Raw genomic sequence first — 13,368 nt, 5'->3', positions numbered from 1 at the left:
TGGATGTCATCACCGATTTGATGGACATGAGTTTGAGTAAGCTCTGGGAGTTGGTGATGGACAAGGAAGCCTGGTGTGCTGCAGTCCATGGGGTCACAAAGAGTCGGGCACAACTGAGCAACGGAATGGAACTGAACAGCTCCCGCCATTATCTTTATCTTGGAGTATCTGTCCACGAGGGATAGATTTCAGCTGCTCAGCCTGGGGTCCATTTATCCCCTTCCTCACTATGAGAGTCTTCACAGAGTGAAGCTGACATCCATGTTGGGAAACCTGGCTTTTAGAGAAATGGCTGATTTCAGGACTTGAGTTGAGAAAGTGCAAGATGAGACTGGAATATCTTGATGTGATAGAAGGCAAGAAAGTGCTCAGAGAATGGTGGAAACATCAACAGGCACAGAAGTAATAGCTTATAACTCACTGGACAAAGCAGGAAACCATAAGTCTATACCAATGTAAGTAAATGAATAGATGGGAAGAAGTTTGATGAGGGATGAGATATTGATGCAGTTTCAGACTACCTTCCCATTCTGTCTTCAATGCTTATTCTGTTCTTTTCTCCTAGCCAGCTTCCTCAAGGCTTGCTTCATGTCCCTGTTCCTAAGGCTATAGATAAAAGGGTTCAGCATGGGGATTACCACAGTGTAAATGACGGTGACCACCCGGTCCTTCATCACTGAGTAGGTGGATGAGGGGCGGATGTACACTGAGATGGCAGTCCCATAGTATAATGCCACAACCGTGAGGTGGGACCTACAGGTGGAGAAGACCTTGTACCTGCCTCTCCCAGAAGGGACTCTCAGAACAGCACGGGTGATGTAGACATAAGAGACGATAATGAAGATGAAGGGACTCATGATCACAAAGGAGCCCTCTGTGAAGGCCAAGAGCTCGTTGACAGAGGTGTCAGAGCAGGAGAGCATCAGCAGAGGCTGGACATCACAGAAGAAGTGGTGGATGATGTTGGGCCCACAGAAGGAGAGGCGGGCCATGAGGACGGTGTGGGTGAGTGAGTGGAGGTGGGACACCAGCCAGGATGCTGTCACGAGCTGGAGGCAGCGTCTGGGGTTCATGGTGGTGGTGTAATGTAGTGGGTGGCAGATGGCCACATAGCGGTCCAAGGCCATGGCAGCCAGGAGGAAGCTGTCAGTGATTGCACAGGCAACAAAGAAGTACATCTGGGTCAGGCACTGGATGAAGGGGACCTTCTTGCTCTTGCTCTGCATGTTTGCTAGCATCCTTGGCACAATGACGTTTGTAAAGCAGATGTCCACAAAAGATAGGTTGGAGAGGAAGAAGTACATGGGGGTGTGGAGGCGGACATCCCCTCGGATAGCTGCAATGATGACTGAGTTGCCACCCACATTGACCAGGTACATTACCAGAAAGCTGGCAAAGAGCCACACCTGCTGTTTGGGGTCACTGGTCAGTCCCAGAAGGAGAAATTCAGTGATGTGACTCTGGTTTCCTCTTGTCATTGCTGTCCCCAAAGTGGAAAATCTAAAGGAATGCTAGGCATGAGTCCTGGCTTGGAATCTCCAGTTCTAAATTCTGATGAGTGGCTGGTATAGTCGACAGGCGTATGGATTTTAGTGTCACACATGTCTGGCTTTCCATCCTAGCTCTCACTGACTGAATAGGGCACAATGTCACCTCCTGGACTTTTATTACCTTCATCCATAAAGACAGAAAGTATGAAATTTACTTCCTCAGGCTGTTCTGTTTTGGACAGGAATTCTTTTTGGTTTCCTAAAAACAAATATCAGAATACCTTAACTTCTCCACTAGAAAACATATACATCCTACAGATGGTTTTCCTAGCTCCACTCTTTTTGGGAAAAGTTTGTGAAATACATTTGGGGGTTTGAGTAACAATCACTTTATGAGTGCCATGAAATTGGAAAGTCTATGACTCTCCAGGAGATGAAACTTTTTGGTATGGGGACATAACCAGTTTCTGGAGTTGTGTGGCATAGGGGAAGACCACTTTCTGGCATCAGGAGAGAGCACCTGTTTGGTTGGGTTAAACTTTTTATTTCATTCAGTTGGGTGTAAACTTTTTATTTCATTCAGTTGGGTGGTAATTAGGAAGTCATCATGGAAGTAACAGGTGAATGTATTGACAGTAGATCAGAGCGGAGTCGAGTCATAAATTGTCATCTGAGCATAGGAACTATATACATGGAGTAAGTAGGCTGGCAGATAACAGTGAGAGGACTGGATAGCAAGGTTCTGGGCTTCAGGAGCTGGATTCTAATCTGAAAACTGGCACAGAGGAGCCAGAGAAAAAAGCAGGACCCCTGTCGGAAATGAATTGTCTCTCTGCTCAGCAATTATAAAGGTGGAGACTCAGCTGCAGTGGAATAAGATCAGCAATCAACTATCAGCCCTCACACCCAGGATTGGATCCTGGTTATCAGCCAGAACTACCTGAGGCTGAGTCAGTCATTCTGTGCCTGGACTTGGGTTCCTACTGTCCACCTTTCCTACAATCAGGATTATTTCCAGAAGCGAACACAGGAAGTAATCTGCAGATGTCTCAGTGACAAAGAGTGAAAAAGATACATAAAAGATGGATGAGAAGAAGTCTACACCCAAGGACACTGAAACTAATTTTTTTTTTTAATGTTTCAAGCCCTTAAATGAAATTCTCTGCATCATTGGAAAGGATCCCTACAGTCTGCATCTCTCTTGGCACTTTCCTAAGATACAATGGCATAGGTTCCTGTAGCATCTTTTTCTCCCCAAAGTGCTTTCGATCAGGATGATTTCTCCTATTAAGAGACCTGATTGACATAGGAGAGAGCCAGGGTATTACTTCTCCAAGGACATCTTCCAGGGATCTGATTGGCTATTCAACATTGTATTCCCCAGTTCACCATTGTATCCTTGTGATTAAAAAGTACTGATTAAACTTAAAAGCTTTTGGACAACAAAGGAAACTATAAGCAAGGTGAAAAGACAACCCTCAGAATGGGAGAAAATAATAGCAAATGAAACAACTGACAAAGGATTAATTTCCAAAATATACAAGCAACTCACACAACTCAACACCAGAAAAACAAACAACCCAATCAAAAAGTGGGAAAAAGACCTAAACAGACATTTCTCCAAAGAAGACATACAGATGGCTAACAAACACATGAGAAGATGCTCAACATTGCTCATTATTGGAGAAATGCAAATCAAAATCACAATGAGATATCACCTCACACTGGTCAGAATGGCCATCATCGAAAGTCTACAAACAATAAATGCTGGGGAGGGTGTGGAGAAAAGGGAATACTCTTGCACCATTGGTGGGAATGTAAATTGATACAGTCACTATGGAAGATGGCATGGAGATTCCTTAAAAAACTAGGAATAAAACCACAGTACGACCCAGCAATCCCACTCCTCGGCTTATACCCTGAGGAAACCAAAATTGAAAAAGACACATGTATCCCATTGTTCATTGCAGCACTATTTACAATAGCTAGAGCATGGAAGCAACCTGGATGTCCATCAACAGATGAATGGATAAAGAAGTTGTGGTACATATACACAATGGAATATTACTCAGCCATAAAAAGGAATGCCTTTGAGTCAGTTCTCATGAGGTGGATGAACCTAGAACCTATTATACAGAGTGAAATGAGTCAGAAAGAGAAAGATAAGTATCATATTCTAACACACATAAATGGAATCTAGAAGAATGGTACTGAAGAACTTATTTACAGGACAGCAATGGAGAAACATACAAAGAGAATAGACTTATGGACATGGGGAGAGGGGAGGAGAGGGTGAGGTGTATGGAAAGAGTAACATGGAAGCTTAAATTACCATATGTAAAATAGATAGCCAATGGGAATTTGCTATATGACTCAGGAAAAGGGCTCTGTATCAACCTAGAGGGGTGGGATGGGGAGGGAGATGGGAGGGACGTTCAAAATGGAGGGGATATGTATATACCTATGGCTGATTCATGTTGAGGTTTGACAGAAAACAGCAAAATCCTATAAAGCAATTATCCTTCAATAAAAAAAAGAACAGTAAACAGACTTTAAAAGAAAATAAAATACTGCACACAATGAAAGTATTTACTATGTGCTAGGCACTGTATGATGATTTAATCCACCTAAGAACTCCCACACTATACCGATGAAGAAGCAATTACAGAACCATTAAGAGATATTCAATAACTTGCCCAAGATTATATAATAAGTAAGTGGTTATAACTCCAACCCAGAGCAGTTTTGTTTCAGGATTCTGTTCTTAGCCATTAAACCATACTAATTCTCTCCCTATGAAGTACTTGCAGACTTCATTTGCAGAGTAAACTCAGAATGGGTTTCCCAGGTGGCTCAGTGATAAAGACTCTGCCTGCCAATGCAGGAGACGTAAGAGACATGGGTTTGATCCCTGGGTTGGGAAGATCCCCCATAGAAGGAAATGGCAACTTACTCCGGTATTCTTGCCTGGGAAATCCCATGGACATTGGAGTCTGGTGGGCTACAGTCCATGGGGTCCCAAAAGACTCTGACACAACTTGGTGACCGAGTGCAGACAAACTCAGAATAAGCAACTTTGACAACACCTTGAATGACTGGGATGTGTTGCATAGGGACCTGAATCAGATTATTTGGATCAGGAGAATTAATGGAAATAGTACAGGATTTGGGTTCTACTCCTGGTTTAGTTACCTACCAGTTGCTCCCCCTGAAAAGTTTTTGTGCCTAGTTTATTTTTCTCATGAAAAAATGGAAGTACAATGCCTATTTCCATCAGAATGTTGTGGGCATCAAATGAGCGAACATGTCTTTGAAAAGGAGTGAAAAATGCTTTGTTAAAGAGTGTGTGCTATAAAATTTGTACTAATTATATAAATAATATGTAATGATAGAAGTAATATAAAAAACAATGAAAAATCATAATTCTCATGTTGTTTAGTCTCTAAGTCATGTCTGACTGTTTTTGTGACCCCATGGACTGTAGCCCACCAAGTTCCTCTCTTCATGGGATTTTCCAGGCAAGAATACTGGAGTGGGCTTCCATTTCCTTCTCCAGGGGATCTTTCTGACCCACAGATTGAACCTGCTTCTCCTGCATTTGCAAGTGAATTCTTCACCACTGAGCCACCAGGGAAGCCCAGTAATTCTCATACTTAATGTATAATAACTGGTTAAGCTGGCTAGGGTAAAAGAAAGTGAGGGAGAGACAAAAAGAAAGAAAGAAAGAAAGTGAGGGAGCATGTGATTGTGTGTAAAATAGTGAGATAACCACTGAAAGGGGAACAAGATCAAAACACAGAGAGCGGCGGAATGGGAGGTATGAGAATTTCCTGGTCAGAGAAGGGGAAGGAACAGAGATTCTAGTGGGCTTCCTGCTTCGTAGAGTCTTTCCTGCTGCAGTGACAGATAAATTAAGGGGCTTGGTACCGACAGCCAGCCCAGGATCAAATGGTCACTGAGTGTGGTTTCAGGTGCCTCAGCAAAGCCAGATGACCTTTCTTCATGCAATATTTTTCACTTATTCAAAAGCTGTTTGATGTGGTGTAATAGACTATCAGCTCCCCATCTCTTATCATTATTTCTACACATCACCCTTGATACCAAAGCAGGCTGTTTCTGAGCTGAGACAATGGGAGGGATGGAGAAGAGGACAGCTTCCCTTTTCCATGTCATCTGTCTCTTACCTCCTCTGGCCCTCCCCCAGGACACAGCTTCAAATCCTCTCTCCACGTCTTTCATCCTGTTCTTTCTTCACCCCAGGGTTGACACTCCCATGTGACAGACAGGTCACGGGTGAGGCATAGTGTGAACAGAGAGACCCAGGAGTCCCAGGATTCTCCCACTTTACCTAGAAAAATTCTGCCTTCATGTGTTTTGCAGATTCTTTTACAAAGGATAGATAATTTTGAAGACAAGCTTTCAGTGCTAAAGAAAAGTTTCAAAAAACCACTACAATATTGTAAAGTAATTAGCCTCCAACTAATAAAAATAAATGAAAAAAAAGAAAAGTTTCAAAATCAAATTATACTCTACATGATCAATTAGCAGAGGGCCAGCTGAAGCCTCTGCAAATTGATGCTAGGACTGATGTTAAAGTTGAAACTCCAATACTTCGGTCACCTGATGTGAAGAGCCAACTCATTGGAAAAGATCCTGATGCTACGAAAGGTTGAGGGCATGAGGAGAAGGGGGTGACAGAGGATGAGATGGTTGGATGGCATCACTGAATCAATGGACATGAGTTTGAGCAAACTCTGGGAGATGGTGAAGGACAGGGGAGCCTGGTCTGCTATAGTCCATGGGGTCGCAAAGAGTCAGTCATGATTTAGTGACTGAACAACAACAGTTGAAGCCTCAAGAATGAAGTTGGTCATTTAGGGCTGTACCATCAGTGAGCTGCAGGACTAGTGTGACAGTCCAGAAGTTAGAGAAGGTCATTGGGAGGATGTGACTGCTGCTTGGCTCTTGAAGCTGAACCTGGGCAATCAAAGGCTCCTCCCCCAACATTTCCTTGGCAATTACACTCTGCCTACTGTTCCCACAATAGGAACAGTAGGAACATCTCTAAGGAGATGGCCTTAGAGAGCAAGATATGTTGGGATCATTTGTTAATACATGGACTTAACCAGTTAAGGCCTCTGTATCAACTGTTAAGATTCTGGCAGGCAGGTGTGGAGATGTCCTCCTCTTAAGGCCATGCAAGAAAACCTTGTAAGTTCCCTGGCTTACTAAAACTGCCACCTACCCATCCATCTGCCTCTTTCTTCTCTCCCTGCCCTCTGTGTATGGGTAGGGGGGTGGCAGGGCTGGTTTCAGATTTCACCCAGGAAGCTCTTGAGGTGGTGTCCCCATGCTGCTCTGAGGCTGCAGTAAAGCAGCCTACCTTGAGGGAGACTTTTCTTTGACACAAGACTGGCTTTGGGGACATTCCGAAGGCAGGCTGGAATGATGGAAGCTGAACTTTGGCCCATCAGCTTCAGTGCAGCTACACTCTTCCTCTGAAAGAGTTGATCCCTTTGCTTGGAGTTTCACTCATTCATAGCCAGTCCTCCTCCTTTTTGTGAATGGAGAAGGGAGACAGAGATGTGTGGAGGAGTTTGAGGTTCTCAGATAAAGAAATAAGGGAGGCAGGTTGATGAGGAGCAGATGACCTATCTTGTAGCCCAGCTATGGCATTAACTTGCTGCATGTAATTGGGCAACTTGTTTTTCTTCACTGTAAAAATGAATGTATCAGATAGGAGGGCTTTAGTGTTTCTGACCCTTCAAGGTAGACATATTCCAGGTTGAATATGGTTGAAGATACAAGCTACTTACTCAGATAAGGGATGGTGACCTCCCGGGTGGTCTTTGGGGGGTGGGGTCCTAGTAGCTTCTCCTCAGCTCTCTTGACCATGATGTCTAGAGGTGGATTGGAGGGCTTGAGGCATAGAAGGAATGTTCATATCAGGCTAATAAAAGGAAAAAGCCCCAGATTCTGGAGAGAGGTGTCAAGACCGGCAATACTGAGTATCTGTGATGGTTGCCGCAGCCTAGAGACGAAGTTATGAATTCCTGAAGTGGCTACTCTTCTCCCTCCTGAGAGGTGACTCCTCTGAGTAGCCCCTGGCACTGGAATCATGAACCTTTCTTCCATACCCAGCCACCCACCACCTGACTCCTTCGGGTTCCTCAGATGTTAAGGGATAGGATGGGGACCTGGGAGTACCTGACTGTCCTGTACATGACTTCATCCCAAGAGGCCAGGCAGCCTCCCCAGTTATCAGCCCCAGGGAGCTCATTAAACACTATGCTTGGAGAGAAGTAGTACCTGTCAGTGGAAACCAAGGAAACTCAGGCTACCATGGCAGTGTTTTTCTTAGCATTCCAGATAATTAGTTGCTTGTTGTTCTAGTGATTTTTAAGGAGACAGGCAAATGCATAGAGAAAGCCTGGGGCTTCTCCCAAGATGTGGAGGAGAATGTATCAAGGGAAGAGTTCAGGTCTTCATATAAAAGTTCTTTGCAAACTAAACAGACATTTCTCCAAAGAAGACATACGGATGGCTAACAAACACATGAAAAGATGCTCAAGATCACTCATTATCAGAGAAATGCAAATCAAAACCACAATGAGGTACCACTTCATGCCAGTCAAAATGGCTGCTATCCAAAAGTCTACAAGCAATAAATGCTGGAGGGGGTGTGGAGACAAGGGAACCCTCTTACACTGTTGGTGGGAATGCAAACTAGTACAGCCACTATGGAGACCAGTGTGGAGATTCCTTAAAAAACTGGAAATAGAACTGCCATATGACCCAGCAATCCCACTCCTGGGCATACACACCGAGGAAACCAGAATTGAAGGAGACATGTGCACCCCAATGTTCATCGCAGCACTGTTTAAAATAGCCAGGACATGGAAGCGACCTAGATGCCCATCAGCAGACGAATGGATAAGAAAGCTGTGGTACATATACACAATGGAATATTACTCAGCCATTAAAAAGAATACATTTGAATCAGTTCTAATGAGGTGGATGAAACTGGAGCCTATCATACAGAGTGAAGTAAGCCAGAAAGAAAAACACCAATACAGTATACTAACACATATATGTGGAATTTAGAAAGATGGTAACGATAACCCTGTATGCGAGACAGCAAGAGAGACACAGATGTATTGAACAGTCTTTTGGACTCTGTGGGAGAGGGCGAGGACAGGATGATATGGGAGAATGACATTGAAACATGTAAATTATCATATGTGAAATGAATTGCCAGTCCAGGTTGGATGCATGAGACAAGTGCTCAGGGCTGGTGCACTGGGATGACCCAGAGGGATGGGATGGGGAGGGAGTTGGGAGGGGGGTTCAGGATGGGGAATACATGTACACCCATGGCGGATTCAAGTCAATGTATGGCAAAACCAATACAATGTTGTAAAGTAAAAATAATAAATAATTAAAAAAATATTGCAGTTGGTACACAAGTTGTTTTATTAATTTATCTTTTTCCTCCTATTGAAGTTTACAGAGAATTGAGAATATAAACATGGAAGAGGAAGAACACAGAAAGAGGGACTTTTTATCATTCCTAATTGATCAGCTAAATATTTATATGAAGTTACCAAACAACTGAGTCTGACCAGCGTAACAATTTCTGAAAACAGCTTTTCTAGGAACTGAGATTCTTTTACAGAAAATTAATAACATGGAAAAATTGTATTTTAATACTGAAGGTTTAGAATGTAATAACCTGGTGAATCAGATATCTTTTATTTATTTTTGTATTGATATCTTGACTTTTAATGCTTAAAATTCACTTAGAAGGTGAAGGGTTCTCAGAAACTGGTATATCTGTGTTTTTAATCATCTGTAAAGGTAATCTGGATTGAATGTGCATACTGATGTCTGTTGAAAATTATATATTTGGGGATAAAATTTAAAAAAAAGAAGTTCTTTGCAGATTAGTTGTTGCTAATACAACCACACTAATCAATCTGTCCATTAAAACAAACATTAAGGGCTTGGCTTGCGAGCTCCGCTGAGGAGCGGGAGGTTGCGTCTCAGTTACAACCGCGTCGGCTCCCAGTCCCTGGTCTTTCAGCGGCATGGCGTGCGGGGCGACATTGAAGCGGCCCATGGAGTTCGAGGCGGCGCTCCTGAGCCCTGGCTCTCCGAAGCGGCGGCGCTGCGCCCCTCTCTCTGGCCCCACTCCGGGCCTCAGGCCCCCGGACGCCGAACCGCCGCCTCTGCTTCAGGACCCCACCGCCGACTCCGCAGCAGCCTGCCCCGCCCGGCAGCGAGCGGCGCCTTCCAACTCCGGAGCAAATTTTTCAGAACATAAAACAAGAATATAGTCGTTATCAGAGGTGGAGACATTTAGAAGTTGTTCTTAATCAGAGTGAAGCTTGTACTTCGGAAAGTCAGCCTCACTCCTCAACACTCGCAGCACCTAGTTCTCCAGGTTCCTCCTGGATGAAAAAGGACCAGCCCACCTTTACCCTCCGACAAGTTGGAATAATACGTGAGCGTCTCTTAAAAGACTATGAAGATAAAATTCGGGAGGAATATGAGCAAATCCTCAATACTAAACTAGCAGAACAATATGAATCTTTTGTGAAATTCACACATGATCAGATTATGCGACGATATGGGACAAGGCCAACAAGCTATGTGTCCTGAAACTTTCTTGCATATCTGGGTACCAGGTTTGACCTCAAGAGATGGCTGCTGTACACTTTTTGCAACTGGTTTGATATCACATTTCAGCTCCAACTTTGCATCCTGAGAACACTTAAATGTTTCTGCAGGTCCATTTTATACAACTTGAAAGACCTTAAAACTTTCTGGTTGCCACAAGCATATCTTTCTTTTCTGCTCGTCGAATAAACAGCTGTGCCCTACTGTGATAAGATTTTTCAAACAAAAACACCTGGAGCAGCAGTTTAGCAAAAATACGCCCTCAGTGGCACTCAACAAATGGAGTTTCCCCAAGCACAGTTCTGTAAGAAGTGTGTGTGAGAGTGTGTGTATATGTGTGTATGTGTATTTTAAGTTATTATTTGTATTGTGCAAATTTCTTTGATCTTGGGGATTCTGGCTGTGAATTTGATGCACGACAATTATGGTTAAAAACATTTGCTTGGTCTACAGAAGATCATTAATGTTTTGTGACCATATAAGTTGTAACAGTGGATTGTTTTATGTGTAGGTATTATTGTTAAATACAGGGACAGTTTCCAGGCACAAAATATGAATCATAAGTTAGGATGGACATTAGATGTGATTATGATGACATAGCAAAGGTATGTGGTCCTAGGTCTACAAATGTGTGGTGAGGAATTAGAACAAACTGGAGACAGGCCGTTTGACATCTGATTCTGCCTCGCCGTGTTAGAACGTTACTTTGACTCCAAGCCTTAAAAACCCACGTGGAGTCTGTGCTCACCTCATTCACACGGGAGCTCCCTGGACACTGAACCTCTCAGAAGGAAAAAGTCTCCTCTGGAACAGGAGCATCAGGGTTTGATTGGGAGCATAACAAAGGTGGGCGCAGGCTAGGACAGGCCCCAGAGGCACTGCTGCTTGGGAGGAGCCACTTCACCTTTGTATCAGTTATTAAAAATAGAATTTGGATCCTTTGGTCAGGTTCCCCCAAATTCTTGTAAGAGATGTCCATGTTCAACTGCTTAAGCTTTGTTTTGGCAACCCCTGCCCAAAGTTGCTTACAGACTGTTCTTCACCTTATTTCCAAGACTGAGGAACAGAAAGTAGCCTCTGTTTTGAGGAGGTAGAAGTTAAGTCTACATTTATTTTTTACTGTGACTTGTTCAGGACCACATTTTACAAAATGCCTTGTTTCCTTTATTATTGCTTCTGGAAAGGAAAGTTCTATGAAAATTGTTTTAGTTTGAACATAGACTAGTTTTTTTAATTAAGGCTCATTTTGGGGAAAAAAAAAAACAAAGTTTAATTCAAACATGTGCCAGTACCTTCCAAAGTAAGGTAATATTCAGAGACAGTTGTCCTGATCATATGGCTTAGAAAAATTTCTGGAATATTCACATTTGAAGATTCCTTATTAATGAATGTCTTTGACTTAAATCTAACCAAAACAACAACATTGTTCTTTGTACATTTTCATTATATAGTGTTAATAAGCTTAGTTGCAAACAAATAAAATATTTAAGCTATTTGTTTACCTTGCCTTCTTAATACTGTGATATGTTTATTAATTCAAATAATTTATGTGAGGCTGCTATAACTATTTCTCCATTTCAACATTACATTTAAGATTTAAAGACTTTTTAAAGCCCAGAAGTGATCTTTTAATTATTAAAGAATTATTTTGACTTCATATTTGAAGGGTAATGTGTTTCATCTCTTCTTTGTCCAGGGTAGTCACTTCTTCCTGGAAGAGAAGAATAGCAGTGGCTGTAATGAGTGGCCTTACAGTGGGATAGTCACAGCAAGACAAGGGGAGGGCAGCTGTGGGGGCATCAGACATCCTGAAGGATGGACCAAGAGTGGGGCATGCTGCTTCTCTGAAGCCTTTTTGATACAGAGTCAGTGTGATGTGCTAGCTCACTGCTTCTGGTGTCAGCCCCGTTCCTACTAACTGGCTTCTGGGTGGGAAATAGAGTAGGTCTCTATAAGGAAGAAGATGACACCCTCTCACTGCACCCAGTATTGTTATGCTATTGTATCATATGGTTACCCTTTGGGGCCACAGGGTGTAAGACCACACCACCATGACTGGGTTTTGGGATCTTCTCAAAAGGGACTAGACATGTTTGTTTAATGTTTTATGCAGAGAAAAGATGAATCCTAGATCAGAAAATGGGGATGTGTAAGGTTTAGACAAGTGAAAGTTTTTTTTCTCTAGAACTTGATTGCTAGGGCTTTGAACTTAGGGGCAATTCCCAGGTAGGGAAGTGTCTTTGGCTCATGGAAATAGGTCAAGGCCAAGGGAAGAAGTCATCCTACACAGACCTGTAAGGATGGGCCAGGACCTGTGATCTCAGAAGAGCTGTGTATAGTAAACTAGTTTAAAAATTTTTAATTCCATTATCTTTCAGTAAAGTCTTCCTCTTAAGGGGAAGGAAAAGGGAGTAAATGTCCAGGCATACCTAGGTCAGAGGAGTACAGGGGAGATCAAAGTTTGTGAAGCAGTGATAATTGTTAGGAGTTCCCAAGGAGAAAAAGAATATGAGGAGACATAAGAACTTGGGCCAGCCTTCCCCACATGGTGAGTCTTCTCTGTCCAGCAGGGAGGATTGCTTGATTCGTGTAGTAGTTAACAGGAATGGTCTTTGGATGTTTGTAGCCCTAGAGTTTAGTCTGCTCTGCCACTAATTTGCTGTGTGAGCCTTGCCAAGCTACTGAATTTGCCGAGCCATAGTTTCCTTGTCTGTAAAATGAGGGTTAATTGTATGTACATCATTGGGGTTTGTTTTCAAATGTGAGATTACATTTTCCATGTAAAGTATTTAGCACAGTTTGGGACATAGAATATACACTTGAAAATGTTACAGCAGGTTTCTTTACAGTGGTCTTCATCAGATCTGAAGACCAAAACCCTTTCTTTCTGCATTGGTGATTCTTAACTTCCAGAATGAATAGCCCCTTGTTAACATCAAATCTACGTTCTCTTAGAATTTGTACTTTCTAAGTGTTTGACTGAAAAATAAAAGATGAATGACAACTGAAAAAAAAAAAACAAACATTAAAAAAACTATACATTACATAAAGTTTGCTATTGTAACCATTTTAAAATATATTAAGTGGCAGTAAGTACATGCACACTGTGATGCAACCATCATCACCGTCATCTCCAGAGCTTTTTTATTCTACACAGAAACTCTGTACCCGTTGAGCAAGAACTCTCCATTGCTCCCTC

The 13,368-nt window shown here is 42.6% G+C and overlaps 1 protein-coding gene and 1 pseudogene across 1 annotated transcript; one reads left to right on the top strand and one right to left on the bottom strand.

The window, feature by feature from the left end:
- Positions 1–536: 536 nt before the first annotated feature.
- On the bottom strand, positions 537–1,478 carry LOC110123831 (olfactory receptor 1L4-like). The gene has a single exon (XM_020872065.2). The coding sequence runs from the start codon at positions 1,476–1,478 to the stop codon at positions 537–539; it is 942 nt and encodes a 313-aa protein (XP_020727724.2).
- An 8,064-nt stretch (positions 1,479–9,542) lies between these two features.
- On the top strand, positions 9,543–11,826 carry LOC139030242 (akirin-1 pseudogene; annotated as a pseudogene).
- Positions 11,827–13,368: the final 1,542 nt, after the last annotated feature.

Source organism: Odocoileus virginianus, chromosome 2, assembly GCF_023699985.2.
Source record: "Odocoileus virginianus isolate 20LAN1187 ecotype Illinois chromosome 2, Ovbor_1.2, whole genome shotgun sequence".
NCBI classification, from domain to species: Eukaryota; Metazoa; Chordata; class Mammalia; order Artiodactyla; family Cervidae; genus Odocoileus; species Odocoileus virginianus.
Note: the sequence above shows the minus strand (reverse complement) of the source record. Positions and strands in the feature narration are given on the sequence as shown.